Genomic DNA, 17,799 nt, shown 5'->3' on the forward strand with positions numbered 1-17,799 from the left:
GGGCTGGAATTGGGAACCGCTGATGTAGCCTATTGTAGTAATGTTGTCTCTGGTACTCTGGTCTGTGAGTGAGCGTATATGCATTCAGGGGGTGTGGCTTTGGACAGCGATTGCAGGGAGGGTGGGACATTCGCTTTCAGTGCTATCAGGCTAAAGTTAGCATTTTCCAAGATCTCCTATTGCGCCTTTAAGGGGCATTACATTTCTGTCACACGCTTGAGGTATTCAGCCAATCACAACACATTGGATAGCTGGCCAATCAGCGTACACCTCGCTTTTCAGACCAATGAGCTTTGTAAAAATCGACACGTTTCAGAAAGGCGGGGCATAGAGGAGCAACAATAATGTACATTATGTGGAAAATAACGTTTTTTTTTTAACCTTAAACCGCATAAACACATTGCATTATACCAAATACACAACATAATGTTCTTTTTAGCAACGTCATATGACCCCTTTAACATTTGTAGATGGTCTAAAGCAGGGGTTTTCAACCTAGGGGGGCGCCAGCACCTGGCAAGGGGGGCACAAGCATCGGTTAATTCAGAGACGTTCTCTTGAGAATTTATGAATACGAGTTAACAAATATTTAGCCATCCACTAGGGGGCAATCTGACTCCCACTGCTAGTTGACAGAGCAGAGTTGGCTCGAGTATCAGTCACACTCAGTGTTGCCAAGTCCGTGGTTTTCCTGCGGAATTGGGCTACTTTAACACTTGCCGCGTTTTGTAGTTTTGGGCTAGTTTTGAGCAGCAATAAGGCGGGGTTTGTTGTGAAAAGCTGGCAACCCTGGTCACGCTTATTGACAGTGTAAGATGATTTACGATTAGCCGTGTTGGAAATCCAACCACGTACTGGCATGTAATCTCAGAAGCAGGCTCAGCCATCACATTGAATCGGGTAAACTGGTTATATATTTGTTTCAGTATAATTATGCACGCTATACCAGGGGTGGTTCTAAACCCTTTTTAGGTGGGTTTCAGCCCCCCAAAACTATCTTAACGATCAGGCCAGTGCTGCTTCCTCAAAAGTTTTAAGTCTTGTTAGTTTAAACATTAAAGTAATTTTAAGCCATTTAAGCCCAAGACATCTCAATGCGGTATGCACGCGCTGTGATAGAGCGTTTCTATGCGCACCGCTCACACACCTGAAGTGCACAAACAGATAGCCTTCTCAGACAGCAGGTGAATACCAATGGCTGTCTTGACAAATATCCTTGTCAGCACAGTCTGTTGTTTTAAGTGAATGTAAACAGTAAAGAAAATATCAAATGTATTTCAGTATAATGGATCCGTGCATTTATTATATAAATAATGTTAATCAAATAGAGCAAAAGAAATTAGGCGCGAGTGAAATTAGACCAACTTGGGGGGGCGCATGCCCTAAAGGGTTGAAAACCCCTGGTCTAAAGCAAAAGAGCTGTAAAAATTCAAAATCTTTTAGAGCTCCTTGTATTTAGGTTTTCATAATCCATTTGAAAAAATGAATGTATAAATCTGTATATATACAATTTTATTTATAAGTGTCATGTTTGTGTTTTTTTTTTTTTTTTCTATTCATGTAAGCCAGTGTTTCCCAACCGGGGTGCCGTGTAAAAAAAAATCATTTTTTAATATTTTTAAATTGCTAAAATGTTCAAAAAAAGCATCTATTATATAATATCTATTTCTGATGTCGCCAATAATTAGAGATGCACCGAAATTTCGGCTGCCGAAAATTAGATCACCGATCAGGTTTCACTTTCACGTGGTGTGACGCTCTGCGTATTATCCCGCTATATGCGTGTGCGCTCCGCTCAGTCGCTCCACTCGTATACCGTTCATGCTCATCGGAACAGCAAAGTCCACTCAAAAATTGAGCCGACAGGAAACATCGATGTAGTACAGTATTGTTTCTGTCTGCAATAGCCCTACTGTATTGTAACAAGGTGTGGTAAATGGGTTACTATCTTTACATTTATTTTGAAAGATGAAGCTCGCGATTATGGTAAGGGGCATTACATTTCCGACGCGTGCTTGTGGTGTTCGGCCGATCACAATGCACTGGGTCAGCTGGCCAATCAGAGCAGACTGCGCTTGTCGGAAGGAGGGACTTTGTAGAAAACGAAGCGTTTGAGAGAGGCGGGGCATAGAGGACCTACAATAATGTACAGTATTTGAAAAATAATGTGTTTTTTGAACATTAAAGCATGTCAACATATTCTGATGCACCAAATACACAAAATGATGATCTTTAAAAAAGCATCATATGACCCCTTTAAATATCTTAACCCTACTGTTAGATGTACCTGAAAAACTAAAAAGCAATTTATTTGATTCGAAGGCCTGTCGTTATTTTTTTATTTGTGCTATCATTATTAATTTCTTTATTTGTTCTTATTTTATTACTGACTGCTTACTTGTCATTTTTTTATTCAATTCAAAGTTTGAAATCAAGCTATCTCGTGCTACTGCACCAAAATTGCCCCACTGTAAAATAAAAAAAAACAGAGTGAGCAACAATTTGTGAGATAGCTAGTTATAATGGTAATTAAATAATGTTTACATATGTATAAAAGCCTACTTTAAAATGTCATATAAATTGGTCGCTTCATTAGAAATTAGCTTACTGATTGCCACCATTGATGGACAACATTTTTTAATTATATTAAAAATATCTGTATGACATTATATTCTGCAGTTCTTCCCGGTTGTACCGAATATCTATACTTTTCAAATTATCTTATCGAAGATAGAAATTCAAATATTGTGACAATTAATTTTGTAGGGTGCCACAAGTTTGTTATAATTTCCAAAGGGTGCCGCGACTGAAAAAATGTTGGGAAACACTGATGTAAGCTATAGCTTCTGACCTATTAATCGAAACATACTCGTGATTATGACATCAAATACTGTTTTAATTAATTAGAAACACAATCTTAACATGATTTGTGTATTTTACTTTCATTTTGTTATAAGTAGGCGAACAGCGCCCCCCAAGTAAATAAAACGCCTTAACGAACGGCATTAGGACCCGGGGGAGGCTGCCGCTGCTGCACTTGCTAGTGACCATTTATTCTATCGCACATCGGAGGTGTCGTTCTGTACATGTGTTCTCAAATTAAATGCGGTGATCCAAAACAGTGAATCTAATCATATTTAGACAAAAGTTTACTTCAAGATTGACCACACTATTGATGTGACTTTAGCTAGCACACCCTGAGCACTTGTGAGTTTTTCATCTTATCAGCAAGGCATATCAGCATATTTTTTTATAACGGGCCAATGACAGTGTTTACATTTTTGTCCATTATCAGCCAATTACGATAATGTCGTTCATCCCTAATAATTTCTTTAATATTGTTTAGTTTGACCGTTTTTTCTTTTAACAGGGAGTAGTGGTTTATTAATTAAATCTATAATTGGTCCATTTTTCGAAATGTTTTTTTTTTTGATAGATCTGTGGTATACCAGCAGAGCTCAAAAGAGTCAGCCACCTTGCAGCCCTTCTTCACGCTGCAGCTGGACATCCAATCAGAGAAGATCCGCACAGTCCAAGAGGCCCTGGAGATACTGGTGGCACGGGAGTCTGTTCAGGGCTACACCACTAAGAGCAAGCAGGAGGTGTGACTCATTAACAGTAAACATCATCTACCCACAGATGTGTCTACGTTAGTTTTTCTGTGGGTTGTTGATGTTGACCCCTTTAAGTTTTCTACACGCACTGAGTGTTTCCTATCTCTCTTTTTGTGTGATGCTGGTTTTCAGAACTATCAAATGGATCACACTAATCGACCAGCCGTAAAAACTGCTGCTGCATATTAAAATGGTTCATCATGATTTTCAGATCTCTTGTCACCGGGGGTGCGGGGCAAAACTCTGAAAGGCCAGAGAACCTACAGGCTCTTTGCAGGTATGTTTGTTTTGGTTTATTCCATTGTTATACTGCAACTAGACATTTAAGTCTACTCTTTGTGGTGCAGTTGTGCATTGAGCTCTAAATTCTAAACATTCTCTGACCGAACAACTAAAAATCAGTAACAGCTGTGTTTTGGTCCATTCTGTCCAGCACTGAGAGACGTGACTGGTACCATGTGACAACAGCATCTCTGGTGCTTCAGTGAGCTGGAAACTAAAGTGTCATGAAACCCCCGTTTCAGCACTGGTCTTTCACACCTTAGATCTGAAAAAAGTTGGGAGAAAATCCGATGTGTGTCAATATATTGTCTTAAAGTGACAGACTGGCGCTTGGGCCATCAAAATGCAAAGAGAAAATCACTCAAAGCTCTTAATCTGAATAACGTTATAGCTTTAATAAGCATGAATCTATCAATACATACACTGAAAACTATGCAGTGTTCATCTACATTTGATTACTTTTAGATTTCTTTTGTAGGCTATTACTTACCTGAACAGGAATGTTAGTAGAACTTCATGGAAAAATGACAGCACTGTTTATTTCATTTGTATATTTGTTTTATTGCATTTGTCAGTTTGTTTTACTTTGTTTCTTTGTTCATGTTATTACTGTATCTTATCTTATAAACACTAAAAATGCCTGCAGACTGGTGCATTTACAAATTACAGTGTGCTGAAATGGTTTTATATTCATTTCATTAAATATTTATTTTACATTTCAGAATATAAAGCCATGTTAATTCATCTCTTAATTTGTCATATATATAAATAAATAAAACAAAAAGTACCGATAAGAATACCGTTAAAGTACCGAATCGATAAGCAGTATCGGTAAGAGTAGTAATACCGTTAAAACCTTAACGATACCCATCCCTATTTATAATAGTACTTTACGATTGTTGCTTGTCAGACTGTACGAACATGATGATCATGGCACACTGTGGGTTCTCAGTTGTCATTTAAAAGGGATAGTTCACCCAAAAATGAAAACTGTTATTAATTACTCACCTTCATGTAGTTCCAAACCCGCAAGACCTTCGTTCATCTTCGGAACACAAATTAAGATATTTTTGATGAAATCTAAGAGCTTTCTGACCCTGCATAGACGGCAACGCAATTGAAATAGTAAGGACATCATTAAAACTGTTCATGTGACATCAGTGGTTCAACCTTAATTTTACGAAGCTACTAGAATACTTTGTGTGCAAAGAAAACAAAAATAACGATTTTATTCAACAGTTCTTCTGAACTGCATTACACGGAGGGCTGAAATGTTGGCCATCATGAAAAGTCTATGAACGCTGGCAAAACTGGTGTATTTAAGACAATAGTGCAAGCAGCACTACACACCAACATGAAAACAGCAGCGCAACCAGTGTTTATCATAGCAAAGGAAACGTATCATATGAATTCCGTGAGCGGGGAATGGGAGCGCCGGAGTTTATGCTGTTAGAAGAAATCTCTAGCATTAATTATCATGGCTTGTCTTGAAAAATGAAGGTGGTTTGACATTCATCGTAGGTGAAGTTGCACTGCAGTGCGCCAAATCTTCTGACACTACCAGAATTTGTCTGAGGTCAAATTTGATCGCAGTGGTCATTAATTGGATGTCGTTGAATATGTCAAACTAACAATCTAAGACTACAGATTCTAGTCTTGGGGGAATCTTTTAGGATTTGAGGCAATTGTTTCAGGTGGCCAAATCTTGGCTAAAGTCGTACAGTGTGTGCTCGGCTTCAACTTTACTCGTTCTGTTTTCAGATCTTTGATTGCTAAGAGTTAAAAAGGTTCTGCTGAGTCACAGGCATAACTACATTTGAAGAAATAGGGGAAAGACATCAAGGCTTGTTTGCTATGAGCTTCTGTGCACACGGATGTTACCTAAGAATGGCCCTCAGCTATACAGCGTGGTGTAAAATCCCCTGCCCGATAATTTGTAATTTGGACCTTTTCCACAGTTAAATGCTAATCCTGTTTATATGAGCTTACCTGACGGGCCTGTGCACAAATACTTTTATTATGGCTTCCAGCAAGTTGTCATCAAGACGTACACCTCCATCCTTCCAGCACCTTCCTATTTGTTGACTAGTTAGGCCTAGTCTTTCTCTTCTCTGCCCCCCCCACACGACATACTGACCTGTTTAAGCACATATGGCCTTACCTTACAGGGGAATGTTCACCTTTTTACCCACCTCCAGGAGTGAATTGTAGTTTATTTTTCTTTCTGAGGGGAAAAAGTGGCTCCCTGCTTGTCAAAGTAGCCTGTCCAGCAACCCCTAGCAACAGTTGCCATACCAGTACATTTCCCCGAAGCCTATTTTCTGACTGTTTTCCCATGTTTGAACATCTGGTAAGAGTGGAAAATACAGAGATTATTGTCTCTAAACTTTTCATTTAATCGTCTGTGATATAGCACACATTATATTTCACCTTTCCTTACCGTAAACGTTACTGGCAGCCAAGCATTTACTGCAATAAGTGTTGAATGTGTCCTATCAAGTCTGTATTCTGCCAGTTTTCCTGTGCGATTTGATATTAGAGACTGCCAATCAATCCAACAACTGTGCTTGTATCACTGTAGTTATTACACTCGCTGTATATTACAATTATTTTTGCTATAATAACTATGTAGTAATGCCTGTTATTTTTTTTTAAGTGCTTTACGAGTGAAATGCTTCTAATAATTTTTTCTCTATTTGGGACTCTGTAGATTCAAAACAGCTGATTACATAATGTGAAGCCGTTTTGCATTGAATCCAAACTTAAGTCAAAAACAACAGTCAAAGGAAAATAATAGTCAGAAATGTGACTAATCCGATCTGGATTCATTATTAAAAAGCCAATATATGCACACCTGTGACCGCATGAGTTGAATTGTGTAACGCTGAAGGTTGCAACAATGTTTAGCTACTGTAAACAACTAAACTTCTGCTGCCTCTTGATTTGTTTTGGACACATCTGGCACTGTATTTTCACACAGCTGCACAGAAATATCTACCATGCTATAGGAGTGGCAGCAAAAGCTATTGGTGTGAATTTGAGTTTTGTACATGCTGAGTCCTTTGTGTTTTCCCGCAGTCGTCTATCACCATGGGAACAGTGCCACGGGTGGCCACTACACTACAGATGTCTTCCACATCGGTCTGAACGGCTGGCTGCGCATTGATGACCAGGTGGTGAAGATCATCAATCAGCATCAGGTGGTGAAGCAGACTGCAGAGCGCACTGCCTACCTGCTGTACTACCGTCGCGTGGACCTGCTGTAGAAACCATACTCGTACACACAAACACTCTCTCGCTCTCTCTCACACACACACACACACACAAAAGACTTTCCTGTAAAAGTGTGTTCCCCCTCCGTGCACGGCCTCGCCGTGCAGAAGCTGGCCTCGTCTGGAGAAGCTGAGGGGAGAAATGTTAGCACTGCAGAATGCTCCAGTTCGGAGAGACCGATCTGAATCACTGCAAACGTCCGCAGCTTCACGTTTGACTGGCCAGAGTGGATTCCAACTGAAAGAACTCAAACCAGTCGAGGCTGATGGACTGCTGGAGAAAATCATTCTTTTTCTTTGTCTGTTTTTGTTTAATCTACTTTTTTAAATGGCATAGGAGAAAATATGAAGTGTTTTGCCTTTTAGCAAGAGGAGATGTCGGCCTAATTTGCAGCAGTTAAGTGGAGCCTGTTAAATTCTTGACTAGAGCATCAAAGTGGCCCAACACCAGCAAGCTGCCAAAATTTGTGTAGATCTCAATGTAGGAGTTTGTCGCCTCCCCAAGAAAGACACTCCACCAACACCACCACAACCTCTTCTCTCCCCCATTTCTCTGCTTCAGATCTAGATTACACTCGAGTCATGGGAAAAGCAAAGATAGCGATTGGGAGAAAGGGTGCTGCAGTGTGCTGAAATGGTAAAAAGCAAAATAAGAAAAAAAGAAAAAAAACTACAATTGGCTTCTTGGTTTGAGACCTTCAGTGTGATTTTTGGGTGTAGGATTAGAATGACTATCTTAAAATTTTAATGCGCTTTAGGACATAAATGATTACAAAAGCTTTGTGCACGTTAAAATATAAAACCGGACGATATAAAAGGGCAGATGTGCGTCGTTTGCACATTTCTTGCAGATATTTAAGTTTTAAAAGTATTAAAAGCAAAAATCTGAAACTTGCGGCGGCGGTCACCTTGTGAGGGGGGGAGGGGGGGCTTGTTCTTTAGGCTTTTTGTGTACTTTCACGCGTTCATCCTGGCGAGATACCAGAGATGTCCGATACTCCATCATGAACCTAGACTCGCGTAAATTTTCTGTGCCCTCTCGCCATCTTTTATTAGTTCTGTTCGTTCGTTTCCTTGTATTGTACGAGTAAAATGTATCCGCTGTCCACTGGCTGCCTTTTGATGTCAGTAGAGCAGCAAGAACTGAGCCACACCTGCCAACTTTGGAGAGGGAGCAGTGTTGAGATATATCTGGTCTGCTTCTCATTCTGTATGTTAGCCCGCTCCGAGCAGTCAGCCTGTAATATACATGTTGAGGCTCCGTGTGCAGCTCTGAGGATAATATCTCAGAATGGATGGCAAGAAATGTCTCTTACTGCAGTTAATTTGCAGTGTTGCACGAGGTGAGATCAGCTTTGCCTGACGAAGCCTAAAGTGCGACCGCAGATGCGCACAAACAGCAAATCATGTTTGCGTCCGTTTTAGAGACATTGCATCATCAATATTATACCTGATTTTATTTTATTTTTATTTTTGTTTTGTTTTTCATTCCCCATTCGCATATTTTCTGTTCCATTTAAATTGATATTTTGAAAGGAAATGACCCAAGGTTAAAGCACAACAATGAATAAAGTTATACAAGTACTATGCTTGACCTTATTTATTTCATTTGAATTTTTAATTTTAATTTTTTTTGTAATTTAAATTAAATTTTCCACATAATAAAAGTATCACTGACATAAGTTATTTTTTATTTAATAACTGACACAGGAACTTTGCTTTACTTCCCAGGCCCAGAAAGGATAGACAGGCTTTTTGCATTTTCTGCACTGATATGGGTGGAAAATCTTGTTAAACCGAGCTGAGATTACTACAAACTTTGTTGGTAGCTGAAGTCATCATCAAATGAGTGAAGTTGTTAAATAAAAGGGGTTTGAGTGATGAGCGTTTGAAAACTCTGCACACATTCTTGTTCATCACCCTATTACTGATTATACCTCTAATAACAAATAACTTTTTGGGAATGTTTCAGGCTGTACACTCGATGTATCCAATCTTTACACAAGCGATACATGCATTTTAGCCCCTCACTTTTTGTTGTTGGCAATTGTAGAAAGTCAACACGTCGCTTCCAGGAACAGATCCTTTGAGCTGAGCTCTTCACACAGTCCTGCCTCTGACCACAGGTTAGGCTGGTGTGAACTCATTTTCCACTCTAGAAATGCAGAGCATGAATTTCACATCAACCTGAATGAGTTTATTTTATCCCAGCAATACGAGCACAGTCAGAATCTTCCCTCGATTCCATGCAATCCCAGTTTTTGTCATTTCATTTACAGTCATTTGAAATGTCAGATTTTGTGTACATAAAGGGTCGTTTTTTTCCTTTCAATTGCTTGAGTACAGTTGCCAAGTCATGCTTTACCGTGTGCCCTTTTGAACTTCTTGAATTTGGTTGATTTGAATCTACAGAAGGACACAAGGAACGCATCCCCCACGTGAAACCAAAGGATACAGAACTTCTATATAAACAGACACTGATGCCTCTTGTGATTGCTAGAAGATAAAATGTACAAATTAAGTATTTTTCCCCCCCCCTCAACCTCCCAAACTTTGATGTCTTCATGTGCACCATTCAAGAACATGACCTGATTTCAGTTGACATGCTGACTCGTCACCGGAAGAAGCTTTTGGAAAAATCACCACTGTTCCTGACTTGGTTTTAATGTGTTAACGCCCGTTTGGTCGCATCTGATGCACTCATCATGTCTTGTTTGTTTCTTTTGTCTCTTTCAAGTTGGAGATCTGGATTTCATGTATTAGTTTGACTCATTGAGGCGGTTTCTTTCTCTTCCTTCAGTATGTCGGTCAGGGAAAGTCCTGGTGTATAGTTCAGATGCTGTCTGTCTTTTCGGTTTGTGCTTCCTAACCCTTGTGTCTGCTGAGGTATTTAATAACTGACACAGGAACTTTGCTTTACTTCCCAGGCCCAGAAAGGATAGACAGGCTTTTTGCATTTTCTGCACTGATATGGGTGGAAAATCTTGTTAAACCGAGCTGAGATTACTACAAACTTTGTTGGTAGCTGAAGTCATCATCAAATGAGTGAAGTTGTTAAATAAAAGGGGTTTGAGTGATGAGCGTTTGAAAACTCTGCACACATTCTTGTTCATCACCCTATTACTGATTATACCTCTAATAACAAATAACTTTTTGGGAATGTTTCAGGCTGTACACTCGATGTATCCAATCTTTACACAAGCGATACATGCATTTTAGCCCCTCACTTTTTGTTGTTGGCAATTGTAGAAAGTCAACACGTCGCTTCCAGGAACAGATCCTTTGAGCTGAGCTCTTCACACAGTCCTGCCTCTGACCACAGGTTAGGCTGGTGTGAACTAATTTTCCACTCTAGAAATGCAGAGCATGAATTTCACATCAACCTGAATGAGTTTATTTTATCCCAGCAATACGAGCACAGTCAGAATCTTCCCTCGATTCCATGCAATCCCAGTTTTTGTCATTTCATTTACAGTCATTTGAAATGTCAGATTTTGTGTACATAAAGGGTCGTTTTTTTCCTTTCAATTGCTTGAGTACAGTTGCCAAGTCATGCTTTACCGTGTGCCCTTTTGAACTTCTTGAATTTGGTTGATTTGAATCTACAGAAGGACACAAGGAACGCATCCCCCACGTGAAACCAAAGGATACAGAACTTCTATATAAACAGACACTGATGCCTCTTGTGATTGCTAGAAGATAAAATGTACAAATTAAGTATTTTTCCCCCCCCCTCAACCTCCCAAACTTTGATGTCTTCATGTGCACCATTCAAGAACATGACCTGATTTCAGTTGACATGCTGACTCGTCACCGGAAGAAGCTTTTGGAAAAATCACCACTGTTCCTGACTTGGTTTTAATGTGTTAACGCCCGTTTGGTCGCATCTGATGCACTCATCATGTCTTGTTTGTTTCTTTTGTCTCTTTCAAGTTGGAGATCTGGATTTCATGTATTAGTTTGACTCATTGAGGCGGTTTCTTTCTCTTCCTTCAGTATGTCGGTCAGGGAAAGTCCTGGTGTATAGTTCAGATGCTGTCTGTCTTTTCGGTTTGTGCTTCCTAACCCTTGTGTCTGCTGAGGTCTTGATGCGTTGGGAAATTGAGCTAAATACAAACTATATGCTGTGTCTCATCCTTGTCCTTCAGCCTTCTACTTTTGTCAACTGTTCAAATAAAAAATAAATTGTGGCAAAGCTTTATTTCTATTTGCGGATTCAAGTCCGAAGCCTTTCAAATGAGGCTTTTCATTGTAGTCTTTTCCATCGCATGTTGCCCCCTCTCGTGAGTAATGTGCAGCGTAACCACGAGCAAACATGAAATTAAAAAGAAACCGATCCGTCCAATTCCTCCTCCGCATGTATTGTAAACTAACCCCCAAGTAGGTTGAATTTCAAAATGGCTTTTCTTTGTGTGTTATTCCACATTTCTGCCATAGTTCTTATGTTCTCAGTCTGGACGTTCTGCATGCACTTGTGGCTCAGTTGGCTGTCTGTTCGTCCAGTGTGCAGTTTCTGGGTTAAGTGGCCTCATTGTTTGTCTTATAAAGGCGGCCTCATCACTTGTTGGAAAAGAGCTTCGGTAACACTTTACTTGAAGGGGTGTGCATAAGACTGACATGACACCTTCATAATCATGACATGACACATGTCATGAATATGAAGGAGGTTTTATGCATGTTTATGAAAACTGTCATTAAGTGTCATTCACTCAGTTTTGTCATTTTTAATGCAAATATGACATTATTTGACCTAACCCTAACCTAACCCTTACCCCTAACCATAGCCCATAACAAAGACATCTCAAATAATGTCATCTTTGCATAAAAAATTACATAACTGAGCGAATTACTCTTAATGACAGTTGTCATAAACATGCATAAAAAACCTTCATATTCATGACATGTGTCATGTCATGATTATGAAGGTGTCATGTCAGTCTTATGCACACCCCTTCAAGTAAAGTGTAACCAGAGCTTCTCCACACAGGTTTGGTCGTTGCTTTTAAACATGCAGTCAAATGTGGTATTTTATTTGTTAATATCATAAGACGGTTTAAGATTCGTTACAGGGGCTGCAATCTAGGGTTGGATTGGATGATCATAGCCAGAATGTATTTGGAAAGTGCCCATACTTGGTGCATAGCCTGGCGCTGATCTTTTGTTGGTGGAGGTTACATCTGTGTTTTTAAGTTCCAAAAGAAAAACACACGAACGCTATGAGGTTCACTGCATTAGATAATGTTGCAAACCAAGTGGTCATTTTTTATAAGTAGCTCATACGCTTAAAGCAAAATATGTTGATTATATTTTATTTATTAATATTATTTTTATTTTAATATGCACACTCCTGTTCAAATGTTAGGAGTTTTGAGTTTTTTTGAGAGTCATGCTATCCAATCAGAAATACAAAGCCATAATTTTGTGAAATAATATTACTATTTAAAAAAAGTTTTCGATTTAAATTTTTTTTGTATACAGTGTAATTAGTTCCAGTGACTCCAGCGTCATTACTCCCGTTTTCAGTGTCACGTGATCCTTCAGAAATCATTCTAAGATGATTTGCTGCTCGAGAGTTATTGATATATTTAATATTTTTGTGGGAACCATGATGAAACGGATAAATAGAGAAGAACATGTATTTAAAATAGAAATCTATTGTAATGTTTTAAGTTTTCTTTGTCACTTTTTATCAGTTTTAATGCTTAATAAAAGTGTTAATTTATTCGAGAAAATACAATACACACGCATATATGAAGAGTTCAGATGCTAAAGCCTTGAAGTGCCGTCTGAAATTTTCTTCTAAAATGAGCGTTTTTATCAGGCTCATATATTTATGTTCAGTTATTTCACATTGCATAGAAAAGGACATATATATTGTCATTAGAGTAAAATTACTGAACCTAAACACAGGAGCCTGATAAAAATGCTCATTTTAGATGAAAATTTCAGATGGCACTTAAGAGGCTTTTGCATCTGAACACTTCTCTCTCTCACACACACACACACACACATATATATATATATATAGAAATGGCCATTAAGATTTGGGTGGTTAAAAACTAAATTAGCTCAAATCGAACACATGAGCTAAACTAAATATAAATGGCCAGTAACGGTGTCACTGGTGTAAATTGTGATTCTCTACATGCTGTGCATTTAGATTTGGATGGTTAAAGAATTCGGCTCAAATCTAACATGAACAAAAAGCCACAAAACCTTGTCTTTGATTTTGTTGGGGTCCTTAAAAAAACATTGCTTTGTAACTTGAATCCCCACTATCGCAGTTATACGTTGGCCTCTGATTGTCTTATAATGATGTAGTATTACTTCATGATTGTCTTGGCTGCTTGAACAGATCTTAAAAGAATTCCGTTTAGAAAAGAGGAAAGATCTTTTACAAGTTCTTACAACAATAAATTGTCTTGGTGCTGCTGACCATCCCATAATTAGCATTTGACATGGAGCAGTTCCCTCTTTCCCCGTCCAGGGTTGGCAAAGACCAGCTCACTCAAACAAAGTGCAGGCATTGAGTCTGAAGTGCACAGGAATCTTAAACATGCGCCTCATCCCAAGGAGAACAGCATATTCAAAACAGACAAATTGTTTCTAATGCCCATGTTACAGTGTGGATCCTGGCACAGTGATGGGCGTTAGGACTTCGGGTTGAAATGAACATTGTGTTTAATGTACCGTTTCACTGAAAACACCAAATTCTAAGTGGTTTCTTCTTCCTTCATGGTCAAGTATTGCTGAGCTGTTAGAAATGCCAAGGGAATAATGGCTCTTTTTCTTCTAGGTGTTCAAATGTGGAATATAATTCGAAGGAATGAAATCCATGTAACTCATGGCATTCCAAGCAATGTTGTTTTAGTATCATTAGGGGCTTTCGCTCTGGGTGGTGATAGGAACTGAACTACATTTCACCCTAGGGCTGTTTTCTTAGTTGCATTCGCACCGCTGGTAGCAATGCATTTAAGCGCAACATTCAACTAGGTCAACAATTGGAGGATGGGGAAATCACCATCTATGGCTGTTTCCATGTTTGTGTTTACACATCTTTTTAAAAATGGTAGGTGCAGGTGTTACGTACGGCATGTGTTCAGCCGATCAACATACGTTTGTATCACTGGTACTTCCTGTTGTGCTGGGTTAGACACTACTCTGAATTTAGTCCCAAAAGGCGTTGCTATAAAATCAAGTTCCTAAGGTGTGAATGTGCCAAAAAGTGTGTACTTCCTCCAATAGTTACAGGAACTGTGAAAATGTTTCTCCAACGTGAAAGCCCCTATTGAGATACTATTCGTTTTTATTAATTATTAATAAATAAAAGTATTTTTATTAGTGCTGTCAAATGATTAATCGCATCCAAAATAGAAGTTTTTGTTTGTATATACAAACACATGCATGTATATATGTTGTGTATATATATTAAATATATTTATATATAATATAAAATATAAGAATATTAATGTATATACATGTAAATATTTTCAAAATATATATTGTGTGTGTGTGTGTTTATATATACATAATAAATATACATAGTACACATACATATATTATGTAAACAAAAACTTTTATTTTGGATGCGTTTAATCGTATGACAGCATTCATTTTTATATTCATTTAAAGTAGATTTTATATTTTCCAGTTTTAGGTTATTGTCATTTTTCTTATGGTTAATTAAGTTTTCGGTTCTTTAGGAGTATTAATTAATGATAATAATAACCCTGGTCCCAAGACTTTGGTTCATCACAAATGAAAATATTTTTTATGAAACCGAGAGATTTCTATCTAGAGCCAGGCTTCTGGAATTGGGTGTTCATTTTCCACGCAGTTTTCAGTATTTATAAACGACAGCGTTTCTTAATATTTTGATTTGCCGTTTAGTTTTATGTTTTTAATTTGAGCAATTCTGTGTATTTTTTTTTTCTTTTTAGCTTTCATTTATTTCTATTCCAGTTTTAGTAATTTAGTACTTGCACTTAGTTGCCAAGGCAACATTTCTAATCATCCAAGTTTTTTTTTTAATTGAAGAATTGTTTAATTTCAGATTTAATTCAATATATTTAAACCCTTTTTATAGTTCAAGTTAACAATAACAGCAGTTCAAAATGCATATTTTTCTGAGCCGACCATGTGAATGTCAATAGGCAGCAGGTAGGTTATTAAAAAAAAGTCGCTTTAATGTTTTTAAAGGAATAGTCGACCCAGAAATATAAATTCTGGCATCATTTACCCTCGTGTCATTCCAAACCTGTATGCATTATTTTTTTTTCATTTGCTGCTAAACACAAACAAAGATATTTTGAATAATGGTGATGATAACCAAACATTTTTGGTTCCCATTCACTTCTGTTGTATTTCAATGGAAGTCATTGGGAACTGAAACTGCTTAGTTACCAACATTTTTGGTTGGACTCTCTCTTTAAGAGCCCTCAAAAAAGTATCGGGCAGTGATGAAACATCAGCTTATATAGAATAACATATTTGCTACTTATTTATTGCTTATAAGTTATTTTAAAAGAATACATGAATACAGTGTTTACAAGTTATTTCAAAAGAATGCATGGCTAATTTTGAATGCACTTCAATGGAGAAAGATGATTTTTGCCCTCAAAATGGCATAGTTGCGGCATCTACCAGCAGGGTCTGACTGGACCGTACCGTTATACCATTGCCCAATACTAACTGGATTTAATAACTAATGTGGTCATGGGACAGTCCTTGCTTTCAGCCTCCATTGCTCCTTTTTTAGCTGCTTTTCTATCTTGTGAAATGCATCTGTTGTAGTCTTTCTGTTGTAATCTGTTGTAGGTTTTCAACATCTCTACTACTTACTGAGAGGGTCTCCAAACTTTACTGTTGAATCACTGAGGTAAGCAAATAAACATCGTAGGGCAATGCAGCTCTCACCAAATAAACAACTGAGCATGAGGCTGAGGTAAGTTTGACCCCTCATACACCATACACCTCTGGTCAGCAACTGGACTTAAACTTCACTCGGTCAGGGTCACGGCTGGTGATCTGTGCAGGAAGAAACACTGGCAATTACATTCAGACCATCACTGATTACATGAGACTCACTGAGGATGTTTGTGTAATGCAGTTTTCTGTTCAATGTTTGTGTGCAGATATGGATTAGCAGGGACTGTTGGTCTCCAGAATTGAATCAACATGGGATGTTCTCAGAGGATTTGAGGTCATCATGACCTGTCATGAACTGAAGTCTTGTGTGGAAATCAAGGTTAGCACCCGCTAGTGGATACATGAGGAATAAATACTCTAGAGTGGAAATCGGTGTAGTGCACACTGCTCACTGTATGTGCTAATTATGAAATATGGCTTGTGAAAAAAGTGTGCTTAATTGTTTTGAATGTGCACTCCAAATCTTAAAAGTATATAAAAAAAACAACAACTGTATTTGTAGATAATATTCATTAAATAAAAAGCCACATGCATAGTGTTCACTTTTACGTTTCTTAACACGCTTAAGTACACTTTTAAAAAGTGCCCTTTGTAATATGTCAACACTTTAAATGATTGTATTAGCAATCTTTTATCGCGTTTGAAAGAAGTACACTCATTTTGATGTGTTGACTAACATACTAAAGCACATGCAACATACTTGATTGCAATTTTAACTATTAGATCACATTTAATATATTTTAAATGCACTAAATTGCAACTTCATTATTACAAATGTTATTTAAATGCATGAAAAAAAGTTTCAATAGAAATTACATTTCACTTTTTTTATTTTGCCATGAATGCTTGTCAGTACATTTAGCTGTACTTTAACCATATTTCAAAGACAATAGAAGTCATTATGAAATTTTATGTAATTAAATGTCAGAAAACGGTACATTCAGTTCACACTAAAGTATATATATATTTTTTTAAGTATACTATTTCCATTATAAGTGCTCTTTTTAAAAGTATGCTGAAGTCCTATTTCCACAAGGCACGTTTTAACAACATTAAACATAATATACTTAACATTTTTTACATAGTATTATCTAAGAAGATAATGTGATTATTTTTAATCTTTTAATTCTTGTGCCGTGCATTATGGGATACAGTAACCAGCACAGCTGTGTATAGTGTTTTGGCAAATGCATGTATTCTATGTATACAGAAAACTGGCGTACTAAGTACAATATATTGTATACACATCATATTTTACTGCACAACTACTAATATGGTAGTATGCTTTACTAAACGAATTCACAGTCCCAATACAAACTAACACTCAACCACGTTCGCCAAGGCAGTTGTTGAAATTCTGCCTGAATATATAAATTGCTGAATCATGCGTCAGCGTAATTGAAACCAATCATACACAGTTATTGTGTTTATGCTCCTGAAAGCCAATAAAACATCTTTATATTTACAATTGTGATGTTGCCATGTGCCATGAATCACAGCTTGATGCAAAGGAGCCAGTACAAACACAATGAAAAGAAAGCACCAAGGACACCCCTTTACAAAGCGTTCGGGTTCAAGTGCCAAAAGAGCAGCCGCTGTGTTTGAACGGTTGACTTTTACTGAACATTTCTCTGGTTACGCAAAAAGTAGTGCGCTGGTCCCCGTGTTTCCCCCCTCAGTAAGAAACATTGTTTAATAGGTTA

The 17,799-nt window shown here is 37.8% G+C and overlaps 1 protein-coding gene across 1 annotated transcript in view; it reads left to right on the top strand.

The window, feature by feature from the left end:
• The window catches only part of LOC107561506 (ubiquitin carboxyl-terminal hydrolase 10-like), a 29,056-nt gene extending 15,871 nt beyond the window's left edge, over nucleotides 1–13,185 (top strand). Inside the window, exons 8-12 of the mRNA XM_016245959.1 lie at nucleotides 3,437–3,602; nucleotides 3,640–3,649; nucleotides 3,826–3,891; nucleotides 6,975–7,222; nucleotides 13,160–13,185. Coding sequence (XP_016101445.1) covers nucleotides 3,437–3,602; nucleotides 3,640–3,649; nucleotides 3,826–3,891; nucleotides 6,975–7,162 — 430 coding nt within the window. The 3' untranslated portion in view covers nucleotides 7,163–7,222; nucleotides 13,160–13,185. The remainder of the gene's footprint in view (nucleotides 1–3,436; nucleotides 3,603–3,639; nucleotides 3,650–3,825; nucleotides 3,892–6,974; nucleotides 7,223–13,159) is intronic.
• Nucleotides 13,186–17,799: the final 4,614 nt, after the last annotated feature.

Source organism: Sinocyclocheilus grahami, unplaced genomic scaffold (genome assembly GCF_001515645.1).
Source record: "Sinocyclocheilus grahami isolate Dianchi unplaced genomic scaffold, SAMN03320097.WGS_v1.1 scaffold776.1, whole genome shotgun sequence".
Classification (NCBI taxonomy): domain Eukaryota; kingdom Metazoa; phylum Chordata; class Actinopteri; order Cypriniformes; family Cyprinidae; genus Sinocyclocheilus; species Sinocyclocheilus grahami.